Consider the following 25,335-nt stretch of genomic DNA (forward strand, 5'->3'; position numbering starts at 1 on the left):
CTGAGTCTTTTTTATAGCTATTTATGGGATATTGCCCTCATTGGTCTGGACCAGACCCAATGGTCTCTATCTACTCACCCCAAAGAGATGTTTTGAGCAGAGATTTTTGGTAATCTGGCTGGTCAATGCAGGTGCTAGCTGGCCTGTTCTACTGCAGAATTATATCTGGCCCTGTTCAAAAGGAAAAGATCACAATCCATTAGTAATTCCTACATATATTCATCTCAAGTCACATTATCCATATTTATTTGCAAAAGCAAAGGACCTCATTCCCAAAAATGTAAATTCTAAATAGATCCCAATGCTAACTTTGAGGTTTCCAACAACCTAAATGACAGCAGGATCTGGTAGCCACTGTGAATGTGTGGAATGATTTTGACTAGCATTGAACTGTCTCTCCAGCTCTGTTGAGCCATGTGATTTAACTGCAGTTTGCATATTACATATTCTTCCAAAGCTACCTCTCCCAAAGCTGTAATTGCCATCCTACACTCATTGCCTTGGGCTCTGGCAAGAAGCACACGCTTACCACAGCAGTACCTTGCATGCACTTCATTAACAGGAATCCTATCCATCCTGTTGCAGGCCAAAGCCAGCATCTAGGGAATAAGGCCAGCTTGCTTGATTATATCAGTGAGTTCTAATGACATGCAAAATACAGTTTCCTGTTACCATTAGTTGTTTTTCATTTCTTTGGTGGTGATTCAGAACCCATTTCCCATTTGTTCTTTGTTGCTTTTGTGTGAGTGAAAAAGTCTGTGGGAACACACTTTCCCATACCCTCACACTGGCACCAAATCCAGGAAAAATTTATAACCTATGGACAAGAATAGTCTCTCTCTTTCTTTAAAAGTTTGGTGCTCCAGCTGAAAGGGAGGTGTGTTCCAAGAGTTGCACTGAGTGCCCCAAGGTGGTGTTGAGCTCAGATGATTTCAGCTTGCAGGAAATCCCAGCGTAAGGAAAGGCCAGAGCAGCAGGCTCCATCTGCCACCTGCTTGCTGTAGCCATGCCTTCCTGAGCCAGTGTGACAGCTCAACAGCAAGCCAGGAGAATGAATACTGTGTCTGCAGATATTTAACAGCTTGCTTTGACCTTAGACAGGAGTTCCCTGGAGTGCAATGCATCATGCTGCTTAGTAGTGATTTTCTGCTACATCCTATCAGTGTGGTTATTTAAGTGCTCGTGGTACCCAAACTGCCCCTATTTCCTGGCAGGCACTCTATGCTGCTGTATTAGCTGCTTGTATTGCAGACATCAGCATGTATTGAATGCAATTTATTAACTAATTAGAAGCAGAGGTGGTGGAGTTCCCCCCAGGCTTACCCTCGACATGGCAGTGTGAGGGTCCTGTCCTTTCTCCTGAACACACAGAGCAGAATCCCTTCTCCTCCACAGAGTGGCTGCTCACAACCTACCCATGCTTGGGCAGGCACTCTTGCTAAAGTTAATGACCCACAGGCAATAATTAAAGGGATTTCCCTGAGACATTCCAGTAGATCATGTGGATTTATTAGGAGAAAATCCTCACAGACATCTGAATGGATTTGCAAATCCAGGCAGCACAGGGCAAGTCTAGTGTGCAACGGATGCTGCAATTAATCCTCATTTCACATTTCCTGATCTCCATGCTGTGCACTAGGGCTGAAGCCATCCAACATTGTCTAGAAAATGAAATTGTGGTGTTTGGCCTTTCAGACATCATCGTGCTTGAAACAGCACTTGCCAATTTAGAGATTTTAAAGAGTGCTTCTTGAGCCACAGGAACTCTCCATGTGCTCAGTGACTGATGAGGCAAAAGAACAGAAAGACTGTTGCTTTCTCCCAGGTAATCCACACAGTGGGGTGGGAGCAGGACTGAAGCTCCCAGCTCCCAGTTCTACCAACACCACCAGAGACCCCTGTGTCCTGCTTTGCTTTCACATTTCCCCTCAGATGAAGGCCATTTCTGCACACAACTTTCAGCCTTTAAAACTCTGCTTTTTTTTTTTTTGGAAGCCTTGCCTAGTACTTGCCAATTATTAAATACTTCTATGCTCCAGCAGTGTCTTTGCAAAGCTGCTGTGTTTGCACTAGATTCCTCTGCTCTCAGTCTCCAAAAATATGTCAGGCACTGACTCTGGCCATGGTTCTTTGACTGGCAGCTGTTTGAGTGGTCAGGTCACCACTTCCATAATCTGCCCATGCCCCATACATATGGCTGCCCTGCAAGCAGATTATCTGCAGCCTGTCTGGATGAGCTCAGTGCAAGAAGATAAATGTTCCCTAAACTGCAAGGCAGGCTGAGGATGGATGGTAGCAATGACTGCAGAGCTCTGACTGCCTGGCACTGCACTTGCAGGCTTGCTTCTAGCATGGGCTGAAACTCTTGAGTCAGTCTACATGCACCCACTGAGCCCAGCTCTCAGACCCTGAACCTGGAGGCTTAAAGGCAGAAAATTAGCAGCATGACCAGGAGAAAAGCAGGAAGCAAAAACCCAAAATCATCACATATGGACTTACAGGCCTTCTTCTTTTCTCTGACCTCTGAGAGCTTGGTCTGGAAAGCATCTTCAGTGCTTCAGCTCACATACAAGGACAGACAGCTCACCCACCAAAGGGGGAATGATCTCCTAACTCAGCCCCAGTGCTCTGGCAGATGGCAAAGATAGGGACATCTCTTGATGTGAGTCACTGGTTTGTGCTGCTGCTCTCAGCAGCATCAGCCTATATTAGAAATATCAATAAAAGTGAAGTTTCTTGCAAATTTCCTATGCCTGGGCCAGTCTTGGTCTCTGGGCAGGGCTGTAGGCAAGGAGAGAAATGGAAAAGGCCCCTGCTATGTCTGAGCACATAAATTAGATGTTACCTGCTCTTCTGAGTGGGAGCCTCATCTCTCACCATGGCTGAACCAGGGCAATTGTCCCAAAGTCCCAACCCTCACAACAGCTTTTAAGTCTCATTGATTTGCCAAATACTTTTTTTTTTTTTTTTTTAAGATCAGGAAATTTACACTTAATTCCCATCTCCAGCATTGCTTACTGCCTAACACAGGCTGTTTGGCAAGAATAACTTTTTTTCCTTAATCCTGCATAATCCCTTTCTCAATGGATCTTCTTTTGCAATGCTAAGGATGATTTATACCCCAGAATAGCAATCCAAGGAATTTAGCTGATATGGACCAGTCCAAGAAGGAGAGAGAATGCAAGGTTTAGAAAACATCAGCTAGGAATCTGAGCACTGAGATGTCAGCAGAGAGCTCTTCTCAGCTGTACTTTATAATCTGGAAAGCAGTGAAAAGGATGAAAGAGGATTTAAGATAACCTGTTTTACCCTGAAATGAAGTGGAGAGGACATGTTTACATTTTACCAGAGTGAGAAATACTTGAACTTTTAGAGCTGGATTCTGACCATGCCCTGTGCACACATCAAGAGGCTAAAATAAGGCATAAGATGCAGATGGCCTTGGAAGAGGATGACCTCATATTTGGACACTATCCTATGTTATGCATAGGGAGGGGTGAAATGTATTCATCAACTAAAAGTCTCACCACAGTTCAGGATCTGCTATAGGATGAAAACATGTCTAAATATGGTGCAGAGATAAGAGAGAGACTACTCAAAACATCAGGACAAATACTAAGGGTCTTGTCACTGTTCTTATTCAGAGTAACTCCTGGTGAGGGCAGACAACATCTCCTCCCAAACAGCAGTTCAAAAGCATTCTAGCTTTGTCCCATAACTGCTATATCCTCCCTTCATCTACTGGTCAGCTCCCCTCCAGAAAGGAATGTGCAAAGCAAACTCTCTGCTTTTCATGGACTGCTGTTGGCATCTCTGGAAGTTTTATTTTCAATCCAAAAAATCTCAGTCCGGCCTGGGATAATAAAATTCTGCAAGTTTAACAGATAAATGCCATGCAATAAAAATATATACATATTCTCTGTTCCCTCCTACCAGTGACATTGTGCACAGCTGTGAGCATTCTGACCTGATGAACTGAACATGTTATTTGTAAATGCAACATTTGTAAAATGCAACTTGAAACAGATTTTGCAGGAGGTCAATTCCTTGAGTGCTGTATCATTAGGCAAAGACAAGACATGCTGTGAGGCATCTTCCAAAACTCTGTAATGTTTCCAATACAGCATCACTCATTCAGAATAGAAGCATCTGTAGGCAAAAAAAAAAAAAAAAAACAAAAAAAACCCCAGTAAACATTACATTTTCCAATGTCAGAAATGCAAGGCTTGGGCAAACACACTGTAAGGTGGAGTGGAGGAGATTAAAATGTTAGGAATATTTGTTTGCTTGTAGAGAGGCACTCAGTGGGAAATTAGGGCATTCCATGTTATAAGAAGCCATCGTTCCCCAAGCCTGCTGACATGACTGAGCACCCCCAGCAGCAGAGGACACCTGGGTTCTCCAAACCTGCCCAGAGCTGGGATGCTTTGGCTTACCTGCAGGAGCTGCTAAGCCCTGGTATCACCGAGGTGGCTCACTCCAATCCGGTCCAGAGGAACTCCAAACCTTCTCTTGGGCAGCTCCAGCACTTTCCTGCACCAGGAAAATGAGCAGAGAGGGAGGGAAACAAATGGGAAAAGACATCTATGAATAATCAAGGTGTTACTACATGTTTGATTCCTGTATTCATCCCACTAATATCTCATTGTTCAGGTAGAACAGTGTGCAGGAGCAGCCAAAGATCTGAGAGGTTAAAAATAAGATGCTGCACTTGTCTTACAAAAGGCTGCAGTTGCAGCTGTTTTACAGACTGGCTGAGCTTGATCCACTACCCCTATTTTTATTTGGCAGCAAACTGACTTCACAGGTTAACTGCTATTCATAAAAGAAAGGTGATACACTGCATTTATAAAGGGGAATTGTTTCCTGCACAGTAGCACACACTGCAGGTGACCCATCACCTGGGTCTCTGAAAGCTCCAGGGCCAGCTGGGGCCAAGATTAGCAAGGAGGAGGAGAAAAGTATTGCACAGTAAGAGGGGAAAAGTCAGAGATGGCCTAACAAGGTTTTTCTATAGGTTCTTTGGCAATGTAGTGTTCATCGAAATTCTATAGCAGCAGTCCTTTGATTGAAAATGGGAAGATTTAGGGGTTGATTTTTTTTCCTGTTTATGGTAAATTTCCTGACAATTTGATGAATTAGGGCATGAGGAATGTGTGAAAGAATTTCTACACAGCTATATTTTTTTTGCAGTTCTTTTTATATAAAATAATACATTTCCCCATCTTAATTCAGCATTCTTGGAGCATTTTTTCCACCAGCAGAAGTTTTATTTTAATTAGTTGTGGGAATGGCTAGAATTCCTGCAGCTGAGAACGACCTCAACTTTTGCCCTTAGAAATACTTGTCAGTGAAGTGCAAGTCCAAGAGAAGCCCTGGAAGATTAATTCTTTATCGGTCCTTGTTGAGGAGCATAAATAAAAATAAATTTTGTTCTGAAAGTTGACAACTGCTAAGTAACAAGCAGGAGAGAATGCTGTGGTGCACTGGAGGCTAACTTGGTGCCAGCACTGCTGGGCTGCCTCACCCTGGGGCTTTGGGGCTGTGCACACCCCACCCAGAGCTGTGCAGCCCTGGGGCTCACTGAGCAGGCTCCTTCCTCACACCTCTGGGCCAGGGGCTGCATCCAATGCACCATTCCATCCAATGCACCATTCCATCCAATGCATCATTCCAGCCCAATGCACCATTCCAGCCCAATGCATCATTCCAGCATCCACAGCCCTGCTGGCTGTGTCCCAGCTGCTTTCCACACGAGCTCAGGGACTGGGAATTGGTGGTGTATCCCCTGTGAGAGGAGCACCACATCAGGGCTGGAGCAGCTGGAGAACATCCCAAAGGAAGGGGAGTTTTTGTTTGGTCTGTTCCTTCCTCAGGCATCCAGCACTGCTGCCCCGAGCCCTGGGGAAGGCAAAGGGAAGGAAAGCCAGGATGCTCAGCCTGTCACCTCGAGGGAAGAGCTGCTTCCTCTGCGGGTGGGGAGGCACAGGTGGGACACTTGGGCTGTCAGAGCCATCCCGAGCCTGCTGGAGAAAAGGGGAGTGAACTCCCTGGAACGGAAGGGGACTGCGAGGCTGGGGCGGGGCGGTGCTTCTGCCCCGTGGGCTGTACCAGGACCATGCTCTGTGCCCCGGGCAGGGATGGAGAGCTGTACCAGTGCCATTCTGTGTGCCCAGAGCAGGGATGGAGAGTGTCCCAGTGCCATCCTGTGTGCCCAGAGCAGGGATGGAGAGCTGTACCAGTGCCATCCTGTGTGCCCAGAGCAGGGATGGAGAGCTGTCCCAGTGCCATCCTGTGTGCCCAGAGCAGGGATGGAGAGCTGTCCCAGTGCCATCCTGTGTGCCCAGAGCAGGGATGGGGAGTGTCCCAGTGCCATTCTCTGTGTTCAGAGCAGGGATGGGGAACTGTACCAGTGCCATACTGTGCCCAGAGCAGGGATGGAGAGCTGTACCAGTGCCATCCTGTGTGCCCAGAGCAGGGATGGAGAGCTGTCCCAGTGCCATTCTCTGTGTTCAGAGCAGGGATGGGGAGCTGTACCAGTGCCATCCTGTGTGCCCAGAGCAGGGATGGGGAGCTGTCCCAGTGCCATTCTCTGTGTTCAGAGCAGGGATGGAGAGCTGTACCAGTGAAATACTGTGCTCAGAGCAGGGATGAGCAGCTGTCCCAGCGCTCAGAGCAGGGGTGAGCAGCTCTCCCAGCGCTCAGAGCAGGGATGAGGAGCAGTCCCAGTGCCATTCTGTGTTCACAGCAGGGATGAGCAGCTCTCCCAGCGCTCAGAGCAGGGATGAGCAGCTGTCCCAGTGCCATACTATGTTCAGAGCAGGGATGAGGAGCTCTCCCAGCGCTCAGAGCAGGGGTGAGGAGCTGTCCCCGTGCCATACTATGTTCAGAGCAGGGGTGAGGAGCTCTCCCAGCGCTCAGAGCAGGGATGAGCAGCTCTCCCAGCGCTCAGAGCAGGGATGAGGAGCTCTCCCAGCGCTCAGAGCAGGGGTGAGCAGCTCTCCCAGCGCTCAGAGCAGGGATGAGGAGCTCTCCCAGTGCCATTCTGTGTTCAGAGCAGGGGTGAGCAGCTCTCCCAGCGCTCAGAGCAGGGGTGAGGAGCAGTCCCAGTGCCATTCTGTGTTCAGAGCAGGGGTGAGCAGCTCTCCCAGCGCTCAGAGCAGGGGTGAGGAGCAGTCCCAGTGCCATTCTGTGTTCAGAGCAGGGGTGAGCGGCTCTCCCAGCGCTGCCCATCGTTCCCTCTTGCGGCCGCCCCGCGCCACGGCAGCCCCGCCGCTCCGCTCCGCAGCGTCCCCGTGCCGCGGCGTACGAGGGACAAAGTGGCTTTTTCTACTTAAACCAGCCTTGTCTAGGATTCCCGCAGGTTCTTTCTCTCAGTCTGATGTGGATCTTTCTCTCTCTCCTGCCTCCTGCACGCTTTTCCCGTGCTTTTCAAAGCGCTACAAACCGGTGTTGATGGCAGACCAGGATCCGGGCTCTCCTGACATCAGTGGGTGTCAGGACAAGCTGGGAAGTGGCCAAACATTTGATCTGCTCTTTTCCAAAAGTTTCTGCTTTGTGCCAGGCACTGCACACACTGCATTGACTCGGGGGGCTCAATCTGTTTATCAGCTCTCACAAATTTGTTTCCTGGTCTCTAAAGGCACAGGAATGAGCTGTGATCTGCTGGCTGAGCCACTGGGACAGGCTGACACACTTACTCCTCCAAGTGCAGCAGCCTCTGCCTGTTTCTATCTGAAGGTACTTCTCTATCAAAAGCCTTACTACTCTTCCATATCATCCATCTGATCTGTGGTCCATGCTGCTGGTGGTGTCAGACTATCACTGCACTGATCAAAGCAGCTCAGGTGCCTCTAATAAATGGCTCAACCCCAAACTTAAAGGGTAAACAGCTCCCCCAAAGTGATAATCCCAACTCAGAACTGCAAACTGTGCTGATGCTGCTGGGAAAGGGGGAATTTTGTGCAGCGTGCCACTCATTTTCCTGAGCTCATTTTTCAGAGACAAACTGCTTTCACCACCATTTCCCTTTTTGTTTTTTGTTTGTTTGCTTTTTGCCATTGTTTTGAGGAATTTTTTGTTTGTTTCTTTGTTTAGTTTTTTCCTTGTGCTGCATATAGAATGAAAGATTTCCATCCAAAAAAAAAGGAGAAAAATTGGGAACACCATGTGCCTTTGCACAAAATTACAGCTTCAAAAATTACCTTTTTTTTCTTTGCCTAGAAAGGGAAAACATGCTAAAAAGCAAATGAAGAGTGAGCTGATTTTGATATCTTGAAGAGGCAGACAGAACAGAATAATTCTACTTAAGGTTTTAAGAATTTTGTATTTTATCAGTTTTGGCTGCAGCCAAACAGTCCTAGTGGCAGACTGGATGGATAAATGGAAAAACAACAAGAAAATATTGCAAAACTTTGTTTGAAAAAATACTTGTAATATTGACTGGCTCTCATGAATACTTTCCATTTCCAGATTAAGCTTTAAGCATGTTATTAAATACTTTGTGGCATTAGGGATTCCATCCAAGAGAAGACAGTTACCAGAAGAGCAGAACAGGACAGGCAAGCTCTGTCAGACACAGGGAACAGCCCCTAAAGCTGTGCCCCAAACTCTGTCTCTCCCCAGCCACACTGAGCATCATTCTTTGCTGAGCCCTGTTTATCTTCAAACACACATTGCTGCATTGTTTAAACCCTGACTTATCCAAAGCTAATGGAGGTCTTGAAGCTCATTCTACTGTCTGCCTGCCCATTTTCATGATGTGTCCTTCATCTTTCTGTTCAAAACATCCACTCCACCACACCTTCCTTCCATCCCAGTCTCAGGAGCACCCAGCCCTGCCCCTCTCCTTGTGAACCTCAGGCACATTTCTTGCTTTAGCAAAGCTCATGGCCAGAAATGTAGTTTTAAACTACATTTTAAAGCTAACCCATCAGTGTCCAGAGCACCTAGCAACAGCCTTCCTCCAACTTTATCACTGGCAGGAGCATTTAAGGGTTTACCTCTGTTTGCCTTTAGCATCCAGAGAGGATGAGGAAATTCTGTCAATGGGGGAGCCAAATCCTGGGAAGCTCCTTTTCTTCTTGGTCTCAGTCACCTCATTCTCCAGAGACACCAAGTCATCAAGAAGGAACAGTTTGGCTGCCAGGTTGGTGGCTGACTTCTCTTCACTGGCAATGGGATGGTCTCCCACGCCCAGAGCAGCAGAAGGCTCCAGAGGCTGCAGAAGAAAGCAGGAAAATTTCAGTTTGCTGGCTGCTCAAGTCCCAGGAAAAAAAAGAATTCAACCAGTGTCATAGGAGCAGTCCTGTAAATACAGAACTACCAGGACACTCACTGAAACTGGGACAACGTTTTAAAACAAAGATCCTTCTCTGAAACGTGGCCTGTTTCCACAGACAGGATTTTGCTGTCAAAGTCTGGAATTCTTTTTTAATAGAACTGAACTTGCTTTCGTTATTATTGCAAGAAATATCAAAATTTGTTACTCCACAAAGCCTATTTCTGCAGGCCATCCCACTATTCTTATAAAAATTTCATAGAGGCTTGCAACTGAACGATGCCTTCAAAAAAGACTGAACCCTTCCTTCTGGTTAGTGGGGATAAATATCTACAATAACAGTTGAAATTAGAAGGGCAAGAAGAGCCTTTGCTCTTGAATACCTTGCAACTCCACTTACTTTGTATTCAAAAGATATAATGGAATTGTAAGAAGTAAAGTGACAGCTAAAATGATAATCAGAAGTAGAAAACAGTTTCCTTCTGGTAAACCACTGAAAAAAGTACAATTTCACAGATAAGCAGAGATGAGAGTGGGTGTATGTGGTATAGTGGAGGGTTTGCAAACTTGGGAACAGCAATGAAATGAATAAAAACTAGTAATTCTTTTCTCAAGAGAAAGAGCTTCCGAGTCCATCCAGTGAAGTCACCAGATGGTGGATTTAAAATAAATATAAAGAGTTACTTTTTAAACACAGCACACAGATGAAGAGAATGCACTGGCAAAGAATGTTGTGGATACTGAGATTTTAAACTGGTTCAAAGACAAATTCTGGCCCATCAGCAGCTAAAACATGCCCTGGTCCAGTGCAGGTCTCTAGATCTAGAAGTCTGCAAAGATTTTCTGTTCTTATATTCTTCTCACAAAAATCTGTCACTGATGGGGGCAGGATACCAGGTGTCTGTGGCACCAGAACAGCAGCTGCTGCAGCACTTTGGGAGAATCAGGTCATGCTTGTGTGAAGACAGAGAGCAATGCAGAGGGATCCATCAGTATTCTTCAGCAGCCATCTAATGTTTAAGTTGATCTTAAAACCTATGTAAAAACCCTAGAGGCAAACAGCACTACTTTTAGTTAACTTTTAGATACTTGACTTTTTTTTTTTATGGCATGAAACCATTACATAAATACCTTTTCTGCCAAATCTGCCTTATGTCAAGATGACATAAAAATAGGGAATGCAGTAGAAGTATTTTCAGGTGCAACCCCTACATATCATCCTGGGTGAAACATGAGACAACTCATCCATTTCATCTGCTGCTCTCCTTTGCAGGCTTAGGCAAGTGACTTTGCTCCCTCCCCCTCCTGGTCTAGTCCATCTCCTTTAATTTGTAATTTTTGTGCAGGTGACCTTCTCCCAGGGATCTCCTTATGGCTTCTGAAAGCTTCAGCTTTCTCATGCTATTATTGTAAGAAGAATAATTAAAAACTTTCCCTCCAGTGTTAGAAAAGTTTGCTTTCCCCTCTTCCTTCACCTCCTTCCCCTCTGCAGGAAGTTCTCTATCCACTGGACAATGTTTTAACACACAGGAAATCCCCAGGTGTTTGGGAGAGGCTGTGAGAATTTGGGTGAGGCCTCATTCAGTCTGTTCCCTTAGAACCTTGCAATTTGCATCTCTCTCTTCCTGAGGCTCCTCCTTGGCCCTCACAGAGTCCATTCTGATCCTACACCTTCCAACAGTGTTTGGGTACTCCAGTGTCCTCCTCACTGTGGGGCTAAGAATGCCCAAGGAAGGGCAGGAACCTTCAGGAACCTTCACCCACCTCTGGAGCTGCCTGTGCAAGGAGCACAGAGCTGGAGTTCCACCACAGCAGGGCAATCACCAGGGCCAAATGCACCACCACCAGCTGGAACTGCAGCATCTGCAAGGGAGAACAATCTGCACATTACTCCACAGCTGCATCCCCTGAGGAATCTTGCTCCACAGGTCTTAAAGAGGTAAAAAACAAAGGGAGACTCTCCCCATGGCTGTTAAGAAGTTTTATCTGTCAGAGTCACTGCATAAAGATAATGCCAGCTGAATGCTCTTCACCCTTGCATGCAGCATCTGCTCCCTCCTCTGCTCCTTCTACAAAGCCCTGCCAATCTTCTGGTTCCTTTCTGCACAGAGGTGCAATCCTTGCAGCAGCAGTGAGGAATGCAAACCTGCCTTAAAACCAGATGAACTGCATGCTCACTTGTCAGCAGGGACCTTTGGCTGCCCCTGGCCTCCCCACATGCTGGAGAGGTGCTTAAAGCTGTGACAGAAGTCATGTACCCCTCCAACAGTATTTTGAAGGCAAGGCTGAATTTTGCTAGTTCCCAACATGATTTAGTGGGAGCCACAACCTCCAATGGCATCCTGCAATAAAATTATTCACAGTGAGCTTGCAGAGGGATGGGTTGGTGAGACTGGTGTGGTCTGACCATGTGTCACAGCTGCAGAACTGCAGATGCCCACCAAGCCTTTCAATAATGCAGGGAGTTTTGGGAAGCTCAGGATGAGGAAGGTGCTTGGTTACCTCTGGACACAGGTTTAGCCTACATTGTTTGAGTCCTTGTTTGGATCTAGTTCTTAAAACCTGATGTCCCCTCAATTCCCCAGGTGGGAGTGTTTCAGGTGATGTCAGGAAGAGCTGGGCTGGGGCCTTTTGCCAAAGGCATCTGCTAATTTGCTGTTTTCTCTGTCTCCAGGTCCTGCCCCAGAGTATAATTCAAGTCTGATTCTGCTATTCCTTGCTGATTCTCCACTTGGCAGAGCAGAAACACAAAGAGTATATGAATATATATACACATAAATTATTATTATTATCATTATCCATAGGTGATGGGGAGTTAGGAAGAAAGCTGCTGGTTTCTCTGCAGGGGTGAGGCAGACAGTTGACTGGAATTAAAGGACAAAGTCAAAGCACTAAACCACCTGGTGCCACTGTCTCTGAGCCCTGCAGCAACAGCCATTGCTTGGCATAAACACAGAGGTCTGCCTGGGTGTTTTTAAAGCTGGAACTCTCTACAATGTATATTTTTGTATGTGGGTGTGCATTGAAATTTGAAGTAGCACTCTACTACCTTCACAGATAACCACATCCTGATTATTTGGATACAGAGATGTAAAAATAAAGGGCAAGGTTAAAAACATATGTTTATTATGGTTTAAGATCTGTGCTGGTATTCATTCAAGCCAAAGACTAAAGAGCTAAAAATAGCAGCTGGTACACTAATGAAAATAAACAGTGAGGCACCTGCAGCACCAAAGACATTTGATTAACTGGTCAGAACTCAACGCCAGTGAAATTAGAAGCAGAGGAAATTTTAAGGACTTAAAGCTTGGCTCGACTTCCCAAAGAAATAAGCAGCTAAAGAGGTGGTGTCACTCACTGAAAAGGGAGCAAAACCTGAGTCCAGCAAGACCCTGTTGTGCTGATTTTCATGCAGCAATGGGACCAAGGCAGGAGAAAAAGGCAGGGTTATTGTAGTTGAACGGTTTGGCTTTAGAAAAGCAATTGCAAAACTAACAATGCAGTGAGGATTATGTAAATACAATTAAAATCACACTTTCTTCTGCCAGTCTGGGACTTAGTTTTACCACCTTCAGCCATGTCAAAGGACCTTAGTTATTAAAACAAGTTATTGGCATTTCTCCTTGAGCTTATTTGTTGCAATTGGCCAAGCAGAGCCCTCTGGCCAAAACGGGGTTTTCCCAGCCATGCACTGGCTATTGCTTCACCCCACCCATATTTTACCTTGACACATTCCAAGAGAGACTTTAAGAGAGGCTGGACAGAATTTGTTCCTGAAGGAGACTAAGCAAAGCCCTGACAAGCTTTTCAAGATGCACCCTTAACTGAATTTGAAATTCACTGTATTGAAATTGTATCCTTCCAGAAAATTCTTCACCACCAACTTCACAGAGCTAGGTCAAGGGATAATAATTCCATGCCTGCAATATCTGAGAGTCTTGTGTTATCTGACATAAAATATGGTTTTCCCTTCTCTAAATGTAATTGCAAGTCTGAAATTCAGACATATTTATGTGTCTTAGTGATACTTTAGCTTGAAATGTGTCAAAACTAAAATTCCTCATGTAATTAGGTATCTTTGTTGGCAGTCCAATTAAAATAAAATTAAAGATAAAAGAAAGAACAGTATTCTACCTTATCAAAGCAGGAGAAACATACAAAACTTTTACTTAGGAACCAGTGCAGAGCCATTTTCCAAGAAAATATCACAAGAAAGCAAAACACCTTACCAAACAGAAACTGTTAAGTCTCCAACATCAAACCAAAGGACTTAAAAGATGTTTTTCTTACAGACAAAAAACCAAAACCCAAAATGACATCCTGAAGATAAGTGGGCTGAACAAACCTCAGACAGAATGCAATTCATCACCAAGCTCCAAACCCATTGCCTGTCAAAAGCAGTAACAGCCATCATTGTTCTTACCCATTTGAACCACGATATTTCACATTACTGTGGAGATTACTCTGCAAGCATAAATCACAAGGGACTTATTTTTCTTACTGGCCTGTTAGCAAGAGAACCGAGGCAAGACATCATGCCTTGCTCTGCAATCCTTCACTCCAGTGTGTCCTGCTGGCTGTGCTCTGCTCGTGGCTCCAGCATGCCGCATGCCCAAGCCGCCTGCAAACCAGGACCTTGCTCTTGCAGTGAGCACCCTGTGGCCAAGCCTTGAGGCTTTGCCTGGATGACACCAAAGTGACCTGATGCAGAGCCAAGGCTTGGCTGTCCCACAGGCATTGGGAAGCTCCTGGCAGTGCCTCTTTGGCCTCCAGTGCTCCTCTTATAACACTGGGACAGCACTGGGAAGTGATGAACTTCATCGCCTGCTGGCCAGGAAGGTCTGGGACTGTGCAGATTCTGGCCAGCTGGGGGAAATCAGGTCTGCAAACCAGTTACTGAGCTGTTTTGTTACTGCTCCAGCACCACAAAACAGAATGTTAACTGCTGCTACCTATCTTAATTGAATTGATTAATCAAACTGAGTACTCACACTGGCCTTGCTATGTTTGCATTGCACACCCAATAGGAATATACCTTGGCCCAAAAAAATTATGATGGATGATTATCTTACCAAAAGAACAACTTACAAATGGCTTGTATGAAGCTCTAAGAAGTCTGCTCCTGCTGGAACAAATTTTCCTTACTTTTAAAAGTTGTAAAAGGTATCCTCTGATCATATAAATCACCACAAAGCCAAAAATACCACCCCTACCCCCAGTGATTTCAGAACTGCTGAAGGACCCTGTGTGTCCTTGTAGTTATGTAAATGTCAAGGAAAAAGGATAAAAATCCAAACAAATCTCACCCTCAGAAAAAAAGCAGATCTCAAAAATAGGTTAGAGTGGTGTTTCTGTTGTCATCCCACAGAGGAGATATAGAGCATTTCTCACATATTGCTTTCTAAAAGATACTGAAGCCACACATTGAAACTTGGGGCTTTAGTGACAAAATGAAATGTAAGCTGCCAGTGTCAGGCTCTTTATGTTATTAATAATGTGTTTTCTGGAGTAGGCATAGGTTTTTAAACAATGCCATATATTTTGTTTTACATGGTACAGACACTGACATTCTACAATGTATTTTTCCTTCTATTTTCAGTTTCATGACTATATAGATATATATAGAGGCAGGTAGGTTTCATCTAGGGGAACCAGAAAGAACTTGAAATTCATAGACTTATGCAAGAGGCTTATGATTAGTTATTTTGAGATAACTAGGCATTTTTGCGTCCCAAAAGAATCTTTTTGTCAGACAGTATTTCAAGGCCAAGCATGCTCCACTTCCTGAAAATGAAGCTCCTTCAAGGTTTCTCAAGGTAGTCAGGATTTGTTGATTGATTTCTAAAGCCTTCATTTCAATAACTGCATTCCCTGTGCCATGATTTCTGGTTATCAGTCCTGACATGTTCTCATCTCACCACGTGAGTCACCTTTGCCTGTTTGACAGCTGTGCTTTGGCTCAGAGCACACAGCTGTTCCTGCCACTTGTACTCAGATAAAACAGAGCTTTATGCCATGGTTTCAGTCATGGTTTAGTCACTGCAGGGTTCACCTGGACCCTGCCCACAGAGGACACAACATCTGTGGGAGCAGCACTGGCATCATGTGAAGAAAGGATGGAAAGGGGACCCTCTAATTTCCATGAGGAGTCCAAGAAGGGCATAAATGAACACAGCCATGCCAGGGCACCTTGGCTGAACTGACACAAGTATGATTCAGGAACAAATTAACTGACAGAGGTGGGCAAGCACTTGTGAAAAGACAGTCATGGTTCTCATCTCTATGGTTCTCATCTCTTCCTTTGAAAACAGGGCATGAAACCAAGTGGCCATACAGAACAAATGAGAACAAATTTCTTTAGAATGGACAGGAAGGACACAGGTTGGACATCCTGCAAAGCTGGCTACACATTTACACTATTACACTGTGTAATCAATCCATTTTTAGCAACAGATTTCAAAAATTAAAAACCCCAAACTCACACATATACCATAAAATTAGGAGACCGTGAAGCAACAGATAAACAGAAATGACGAAGCCCATCTAGAAGCTCAGGGGCTACTAAAAAGGAGGGATGCTATGAAGTGTAAAAAAATATCTCTTAGTGGGAAAAACCTATTTGCACCTTTCCTCAAAAGATAATTGAGTGAGCTGCAGTATTCCTGGTATGTACAAAGGAATACAAAACATTATTAGTCTGTTCTTCATTGCCAACAAACTCTCAACCCTACACTGTTTATAAATATACTGACTAAACATGCCAACTTTTCTTAACATTTCCAACAGTTTGACATTCAGCTTTCTTCCTTCTTTTCCACAAGAGCCAAAAACTTTTCATTGTTAGAGTGCCATCTTCAGAATTTGAAGCAAAAATAAGAAATCTTTCCATCAGGAAAAATCAGGAAATAGATTGCGGTTTTTTTATATTAGAAAATTTTTTTCCTAACAGCATTGAAGAGATAAGTAGAAGATCTTCACATCAGATATAAAGAGTATATTAGAAAAATAGGTTTTCAATAGAAAAACAGACCATTTAAAGAATAATAAAAATATCCCTCAAGATGAACTTTTCAGAGACCAGAATGGCATTGGAATTTCTTAACAAGATTCAAACACTGATACTGCTTTACTCAAAAAACACTTAAACATTCTGATCAAGGGTATTACTTGAAGAAGAAAAGTCTTGGGGGAGATGCATTGCAAATGGAAATCAGAGAGTAACCCGTCTCTCTGAGTTAAGTAAGAAGAGAAGGAAAGCTGGAAGCACTTGCAATCTTTGTCAGGGTCTAATAGCAGAGCTCTTACAACTGCTGTGTGTTTTAATTGGCTATTCAAGAAGCCCAGAGAGGCACTTGTCATTCATTCCAAGAGCGAAAACAAAGTCCTAATCTCCTGAAATCAGATTGGCAAGTATTTATAAAAAATTAGGAATGCCTGGTCCAGTCATATATATTTTGCAGTCTTCTCATCATTTACACCATAGATTTGCTTGGTTTGAGCTGGGGGGTTTTGCCTGTTATTCCTCATAATGTTCAAAGTATTTTACAGGAAAAGTAGGTTGAGCTGCATTTTGGATACAGGTGAGCAGAGACAGATAAATGCAATAAGAAATTTCTTGAGTTAAGCAGTGGGCAGAGGCACAAAATGTCCTCTCAGCTCCTCAGGTTTCAGCTCTGCACTCCCCACTAGAGAACAATCATTGCAAATTGAAAGACCAAGTAAGGAAAGCTAAGGGCACTGCATGCTAGTGCTTCAAAAATTAGTGTCTTCTGAACTTTATTGTAGCCTCTGGACATCTAAACCAAACGTTATTTGCATGTATTTACTTGTACAACTTCAGTGTGGGAGGAAAAAGAAACCCAGTGAAATAGTTTTGAACTCAGAATGGAGAAATTACAATGACTATCACAGAATCAGAGTCTGCCTTCAGTTACAGGGGCACAAAACTGAACTAGCCAGATCACTGGATAATGATAATTACTCTGCTAGTGTAGGAATGTTTTTGCAGTTATTCTATTATTGCAGGAATGCAGCAGAATCTGGATCAACATTTGTCTAATATGGGATATAGTAAAACCCTTTTGCAGATTCATAAATTAAAGACTTTTCCTAAATAATTTATCTCATATTTTCCAATATATTAGATGTAGCAAACTTGTCTACAACATAAGATATTTAGCAATGCAAAAGAATTATTCTGTCACAGCTCTTCAGCTTATTTTAAGAAGTAATATGCATTTGACAATAACTTACACAAAAGAAAAATCCATAACAATATAAAAAGACAGCAGTTTACTGCAAAGCACTGCAACAGCATAAAAGTAATTTGTCACTGCTGCAAAATGCACTGACACATTCTGTTTAAATATTGGTGGATTAACTGAAGGAAATAAGTTACCACTGAATATTTGTAGCTCAGTTTTACTACCAAAAATCCCAGGTGATAGGCACCTTATTATCTTAATTCCAAAGTAAAAAGTACTGGAAAAAGTACTTGTGCTTTTCCCATCAGATCTTTATACCTTTTACACGTCTGTTAATTAAAAAAAAAAAAAGAAGAAAACATCAAAAAGAGGAAAACACAGAAGAGAAGAATGCTTCTGTAAAAAGAGCAGAAGACATAAAACATCCCCAACACATTCTGCCCTCACTCCTCTTACCTTGCATTGGATGCAAGCAATTCCAACCTTAATGGTCCTGCTATGTTCTTCCTCCTAACTTATCCTTAATGTTCAGCTTTCTTTCAGAGTTTTTATAGTGTCTGGTGTAGGCTACAAACTCCAATCACTGCCTTTGCTTTCTCTTACATCATTTCTAAAGATTTTCCACTGATCCTTGCCCTAAACCTTTCTCTGTCCTGCACTCTCACACACATACTTGCCACACATTTGTTATATTTATTGCTGTGATCAGAATGATTAGGTTATGATTAAAGGTCTAGAGGTTCGTTCTGGGGTTTTTTTCAGCTTTTTTTTTCATATAATTTCAAGATTCAGACAGTCAGGGGAGTAGAAAGATTTTCAGCAGCATCACTATTCCTCTAAACTCTCACTTTTGTAAACTGCAGTACAGAAACAAAATCTCCTGAGTCATTACTGAGGTTTTTTTTAAACTTTGTTTCTTGGGGACATCAGAAGGACTGTATTAGCTTCAGAAAGAAATTACCATATTTTTAGTAGACCAAACACCACTGTAAGTTAAGCATTTAGAAAAGGATTGTGCTTTTGTAAAGCAAGTGACAAGAACTTCAGTCTTTCAGACACTTCATTTCTGTTATTGAACTGTTAAGCTATTGAATTGTAAAGCATGAGCTGTGGAGATGCCTATCTTTCCTAGGCAGTACCAGAGGACTTATTTCTTTCCCTGTTTGCCTCCCTAGAATAAGTCTATTTCCCTTTTTGCCCCTTTTTAAAAATCTCAGATTTTAATAGATTCTCAGAGCATTTTCAACCTGGTTCGGGGTTTAAAATTCTAACCAATGCAGGCTCCTTAAGAGTTAATTCACAGTAATTTTATTCCCTAAATAGAAAGGCACAGTACTCTGAAATTAGTTTTTACTCTGACTTGCCAAAAGGTGTTCCTACAAGCCATGGAGAGTGAAAGGAAATTTTCAGTATGTGGGAAAAAATTGCCAGCCAGGAAGCAAACACTTTGATTTCATTTGTCTTGATCAAAGTGACTAGGGAAAAACAGGAGTTTGGTCATATTGAGGCAAAGCAAGGACTCCTGCCCCATATCTGGACATGTTCCAGGCCAGGCTGGATGGGGCTCTGAGCACCCTGGGCCAGGGGAAGGTGTCCCTGCCCAGGGCAGGGGGGTGGCACTAGATGATATTTAAGGTCCCTTCCAACCCAAGGTGTTCTGTGTTTCTACAGCATCTCCCAGCACAGGCCAACAGGGGAATGTGGCCTAGAGCAGATCTGCAGAAATCCTGCAGAAACACACAGAGGAGCAGCCACAGGAGCAGCCACACCAGGGTCAGGCAGCTTGAGGCTCTTCCCCACTGCAGGGTCCAGCAGAGCAGTGATGGCAGCTGCAGAAGTGCAAATGGGCTCCACGGGTACTGGAGGAGCAAGAGAATCAAAAGAGCAGAGCCAAACACCAGCAGACTGCTGGAACCCAGCTGGAAATGCTGCTGCACAAAGAGACCTGGACTGAGGCCATTTTACTGCTTTTAGGTGGTGGTTTGCTGCTGGAAGTCCAAGGACACAGCGGTACTTGACCAACGTGTCTAAAACAAGCAAGAAGGATCTCAAGGAATAAAAAAAAAAAGAAAGATCATGACAATCTAACAATGAGGTATGATCAGTGTATGGGCTACCTTAGTGACATGTGACCACAAGGTGCTGCTGACCAGCTACTGCAGTTCCAGGCACTGAGTTTCTTCTTCCTTCTTCTGTTGGAAGGACACAAGGTGGCACTCACAGGCATTTACTCCTCTTGGGAGTTCTTACAGGGTCTATCTTAAGATCTTCAAGCAGATTCTCTGCAGGATTCCATTCTGCCACCATGCTTGGTGTTGCTGTGGCTGGTAGGAGAGCTGGGCTGTGACACTGAGAGTAAGCTGATGACAGAGAGCTGAGTGCTGGCAGTGAAGGTGTTTTGGTGTCTCACAGCACAGGGGAGAGTCTGGAGAACAGCTGAGACTCAGCCATCTACAACTCAGCACCTCACAAGAGTGAGGGAGAGGGGGGAGGACTGCAGAAAAAACAGCAGGAGAAGTGCAGCCATAGTGTCACCTCCTTTGGCTCCAAGAGGATGTCTAAGAACTGGCATCAAAATTTTCTTTTATCCTCTCCATGGATCAGTGATGCTACAGCAAAGCTCCAGCCACTTTTGGACCTACTCTGAGGTTGAGGGTCTTCCTTTAAGAAAATTTATTTTCTATTTGACAATTTATCATTGTGTCCTTCCTACAAAATCTAAAAGATCTCAGAAATGATTGCTGATACACACAATTATCATCAGCTCCAACTAGGAGGTGTGTAAGACTCAGATCTAGGTAATTTGTCATCTTTATGAGCTGCTTCTGACCTTAGCATAAGACATTCTGCCAGCACACATGTGGGTTTTCTCTCTGGGGAAAAAGAAACCCCAACAAACCAACCAATAAACAAAGCAAGCAAGAAGCAAACAAACAAAACAAAAGAAGAAATACTACTAATAAAAATGAATAGCATGTTAGAGTGTTAACATTTAATTTCCTGCTTTAAATTGACTGTGATTTATTAACACTTTTTTGACACCTTCTAGTGAAGACTGCCAAGGAAGCTTCCCAGATAATGAAAAAGGTATATGGTGGTTACTCTGCTGGCAGAGCATCTAAGGAACAGATACCCTCAGCAACGCTGTGGTTTAATTATACTTACAATATAATTAAGTGAGGGCAACCAAGAGTTTGGAAGGACTTGTTGTTGTCTTAAAAATGAATGAATAAACAAATATAATGTGATGTTTCTCAACTATGAAAACAAAAAAAAGGAAAATTGGAGGAGGTGAGGACACAAGACAGGAAGCTCTTTTTGTTACCATCCAAGAGAAAGACAAACTTACCTCCCTACTGCCCTCATGGTCCCACAAGAATTTCTGTAAATCTTTCAACACTGGTTTGCAAATCAGTTGAGCTGGCTGTTTTCCTTAAGTAGACAAGTTCTGATTCAGAGAGCAGGAGTTAGCAGGGGCTCACTTGAGTAATTGTTGAGCAATCTGGCTCTTCAGCACCCTTGCCTGTGGAAACTATATTTGGGGTTGTCAGACCTTGTCTGTAAAGGCGTGGGAATGGCCCAGGAACACAATGCTTGATATTCCTGCACTTTCAGTCCTTCCCTTCTCCCACTAAAATGTGCAGCAGTGCTGTTACATCCCTGGGATCTGAGCCACAGGAGCCTCCTTGCTCTATCTGAGCTGTCCCATGGGAATTTCACCTTCCAGCCTCCCCAGAGGGTGCAACCCTTTCCAGCAGCACTGGTTCCTCACACAGCATCACTCCCCATAAATCAACATGAACAGTGCAGGGGCCAGCAGGCGTCATGGCCAAAGCAAAAGACCTGGCCTCAGGAATTTCTGATTGATCTGGCATGGAGTAAAGGCTTGTGACCTGAGCCATTCTGATTACTTCTGATTATAAATATTATACATATTTTCACTAAACACTGAGTGTGTCATCAGAAAGAGTCCAGTTCTCAGTTTAGCATGGAAAAACAACACCACACTGAAGTTAGCAAAAGTGGACATTTTTCCAGATGTGCAAGGCTTGCCCCAAAATTCTAAGCAAGAATCCAAGTGCTTTTTTTTTGTTTTCAAATTAAAAACTATATTCTTTAAAATAAAGAGCTGATTTTCATGAGCCAGGTGCTCAGCTGATACTGATTCATATAGCTCTGAGATAAAAAACTGAGATATTCCAAATTACAGTGACTTCAATTTATTTTTACTTCTTGAGACAATAAACTCTTCAGATAAAATTGGCCCAATTCTGACACCAGTCTAAAAAAGGAAAAGCATTCCACCAGATTAATAAAAACACAGGATTTTACAGCTACATTATTGGTACAGGGAGAACATCCAACATTACTTTTGTTGCATTTACATTCATATCTTGTCTGGAGAATGGGAAACATTTAAAAATAACCACCCCAGATTTTTAGTCAATACAAAAGAGAGAATTTCAGAAACCAAGCTAATTCCCACCTATTTGCATGTTGATACAGAGAGCAGATGACTCAGTGTAAGTCAGACTATGGAAAAGAGACCCTGCATTAACAATGTGCATGAATGTTTTCCAATAGAAGGTACATTCTACCTTGGAAGGAAAACCTATGTTAAGACAGCTATTTTTAAATCTGCAAACTATCAAAGTAGGCTTTGCTGTGTCACTTCCATTTAAGATGAATCCTTGCAGCTAGATAGAGTTGGAGAAACAAAACCCACAAAGTGAAGGTAGAAAATAGCACTGAAGACAGTAACATTCTTTAGGAATGTTAGGCTTCTTACCAGAAGTTTCTATATATGTACATTTTTAAGTCCTTTGTGCTGGAATTATGTGCTTGCGGTAGGTGTTGGGCCAGGACATGGATGAATCCATGAAAAGCTCTCAAAAAAGCAAAGCACAAGTCCCCAAAAAGGACAGCTTCTTGAAAGGCAAGGCATGCTCTGATGCAGAAGGTTGTGTTTGGAAATAAAAGATGTTTTATCTCTGGTGCCCATGCCATTGGCTCCCAGCCCAAGATGGACGTGAGGAGTGAAGATGGCCAAGAAAAGCAACAGGACCTTTTGTGCTATGGACACAGTGGTCCATGAGCTAATGGACAAGGGGTAACAAAAACACACACACACCTCAATGTACCAAACAAACAGTAAGAGTCCTGGGACAGTGTCAGCCTGGTCCTGACCCAACTGGCAACACAGAAATGAAAATTAGTAGATTGTATTTCTGTCCCTTCTAACTATGCTCCTTGGAGTCAATGCTAAATATAAAGATAAGCTGGGAACCAGCCCCATCTTTCTGTGCTAGGAGGGAAAAGCGTTGATGTTTTCCCACTGCCTGCCTTGTCCAAGATGTGTTCTGATGCCCCTGCCACTGAAGCAAGCTCTTTGTGGCCTGTGAGCCCTGGTGCCACAGCACACAAAGCACAGGAGAGCAGAGTGTGCACCTGCACAGCTCACACTGCAGCTCCAGAGCCAGCTACAGACAGATGGGGCCATGCAGCACAGCCCTGGATGTGCAGCAGCAGCTCAGGTTTAGATGTGCTCAAAGAAGAAAAAATGTGTCTGCCCTGAAGCTGTCCTCACCTCAAACTTTATTTCAATCAACTTTTCATCATTTTCTTGCAGAACTGAGAAGTGTGGTGGAGTTTTGTTTATTGGCACCAGGACGAGAGGTGCAGAAGAAGCAAAGAAAGCAGCTAACCAGCAAAATGATGACAACAGATTGGGGAAAAAGAGGAAGGATAGATATTCTCCAGTCAGATGCAGAGGTGTGGAAGCTGGGCAGAGCCATGTGGACCACTCACAGCATCACAGGATGCTGCAGGAAATCCCACCACCCGTTTCCTACCTGACATGCAAGTAAAGGAAGTCATGTGAAAGGTGAGGCTGGGAAGCTGTTTCTCCCTGGAAACAGTTCCTGCACCAAATGGCATTAATAAGGAAGGTTCTGTCCCCTCATTCCTGGAAAGTCCACCCCTGGGATGGGACTATGCTGTGCTGGAATCCAAACAGAGCATGCTGTTAGTGTCAATCCAGGAGTTCAGAGCAATTTGTGCTGGCTGATTTGATTTCTTTTCCTGCTTTGCTCTAGTATAAATGCACTTATGGATTAGTTCTTTCAAGAGAACCAGCAAACAAGGGAAACAGCAAACCTTCATTACAGAAATGAAGCTCTCTGGTATTTCTCAGAATTCACCATCTCACAACAGTTTGGAAATACGTCCTAACAGCTGAGCCAAATTCTGGTGCATGACTTGTCCGCTTCAGCCGGACAGAGGCCTGACTGTGCCGGACTGTGCGCCTTTCTGCAGGCAGCTGCGTTCCGTGGGCAGCCGCCGTTCCCGGCTGGGCCGGGCTGTCCAGCGCGCCCCGGGCGCAGCGCGGCGCTCTCCGGTCGCTCACCGCCCCCTAGGGGCGGCCGTGCCGGGCGCGGCGCTGAGCGGGGCGCGCTGCCCCGGGCCTCCCGCAGCAACAGCGGCAGCAGGAGGGAGGCGCTGGCAGGCTCGAATAGCTCCAGGTACTCCTGTGGGCACAAAGGGCTGAGCCCCGATGCCCAGCTCCCCCCTTATTCCTTCCCTCTCCGGATCCGAGCTCACCCCGCTGGCAGCGTTTTCCCTTTGGGCATTTTGCATTGTGCCATGCAGAGAGGAGTGAGACACACAGAGAACCATAATACACAGGTACAGTAAAAGGCAGTACAAGTAACTGCCCGACTAAACTCTTGTTACAGCTTATTTTTTTTCACAAGCAATGTGCATGAACTAAACCAGTGGCACAGCTGCAAGGATTGACTGTGCCCACATGAGCTGGATGTGCTGTATGAGAAAAGCAGCAAGCCCTTCTGTACAACTACACACTTACTCATTACTTTTTCCTGTCTGGAATAGCTTGGGAGCTTTAAAGAGAAGAATACAAAGAGTCATGAATAGTAAGTAACCTACCACATAATCAAGTGATGAATCTACTGTTCCTGGTGTGCAAAGGCCCTCTTTGATTAGGTGAGTATTAAGGAGAAACTGCTCTGTACAGAGACTTAACATAAGATCCTGGAGGCAGGAACAGCACAAGGCCAGGTTTCCCCAGACACATCCTTCCTCTTTTTTTTTCCAGCTGGAAATTCTGTCTAGTTGGAATTTAGCAATCTTTTACATTTTCTTCTGACAGGCTGGCTGGATGTGCTGGTTTGCCTGCATATGGAGGGACTCTGCAGGTACCCATGCATGTGCACACACCACCTGTGCATGTGCAGCCTGATCACACACTGCTGTTGGCAGTATTTAATCAAAATACAGCAGGATCCAGTAAACATTACATTTCAAACATTACCCTGGGATTCAGGAGAGCTGTGTTCTGTTACAGACTTGCAGCATGGTGGAGCTTGGCAGGGACCTCTGGAGATTGATTAGTCCAACACCCCTCCTCAGAGAAGGGTCAACAAAAGCAACTTTTTGCCAGTGCTCTCCACAACCTCTCTGGGCAGCCTGTTCATTTTTCAGTCACTGCCACAGTAAACCATGTTAACCAGCTGCAGAAATCACCAGAGATTCATGTGAGCTGTGGAATCCTTTGGGCTTCAGTTACTCACACCAAGCTGGGCCAAGTCCCAAAGCCACACTCTGCCCTCCCTGCAACGTGGCTGCTCTCTGGAGCCTGCTCGGTGCCTCTCCCTCCCTGCCCCTTGTCTTCTCCAGAGGAGACCTCCACATCTGACACAAGGACCTTAGAAGAGGGGACAAACCCACCTCCCCTGCACTTGCTTGCCTCATTAATTAATCCCAGGCGTGAATCCATGGATTTGTGTGTGGAAGGAGGTTTGCCCTCCACCTCCACAAAGGCAGGCACTCTGC

The 25,335-nt window shown here is 44.4% G+C and overlaps 1 protein-coding gene across 4 annotated transcripts in view; it reads right to left on the bottom strand.

Moving 5' to 3' along the window:
• Positions 1-3,785: 3,785 nt before the first annotated feature.
• The window catches only part of OSTN (osteocrin), a 57,119-nt gene continuing 35,569 nt past the window's right edge, over positions 3,786-25,335 (bottom strand). For 3 of the 4 annotated variants that reach the window (XM_054639596.2, XM_077183995.1, XM_077183994.1), the window contains exons 2-5: positions 11,045-11,143; positions 9,003-9,220; positions 4,437-4,533; positions 3,786-4,149 (exon numbers count right to left, since the gene is read on the bottom strand). In XM_054639596.2, the coding sequence (XP_054495571.2) occupies positions 4,449-4,533; positions 9,003-9,220; positions 11,045-11,143 (402 nt within the window). In that variant the 3' untranslated portion in view covers positions 3,786-4,149; positions 4,437-4,448. Of the gene's footprint in view, positions 4,150-4,436; positions 4,534-9,002; positions 9,221-11,044; positions 11,144-17,940; positions 18,102-25,335 lie in introns of those variants that run through there. The other variant, XM_077183993.1, reaches the window with a different exon arrangement.

This window comes from Agelaius phoeniceus, chromosome 10 (genome assembly GCF_051311805.1).
Source record: "Agelaius phoeniceus isolate bAgePho1 chromosome 10, bAgePho1.hap1, whole genome shotgun sequence".
In the NCBI taxonomy this organism is placed as follows: Eukaryota; Metazoa; Chordata; class Aves; order Passeriformes; family Icteridae; genus Agelaius; species Agelaius phoeniceus.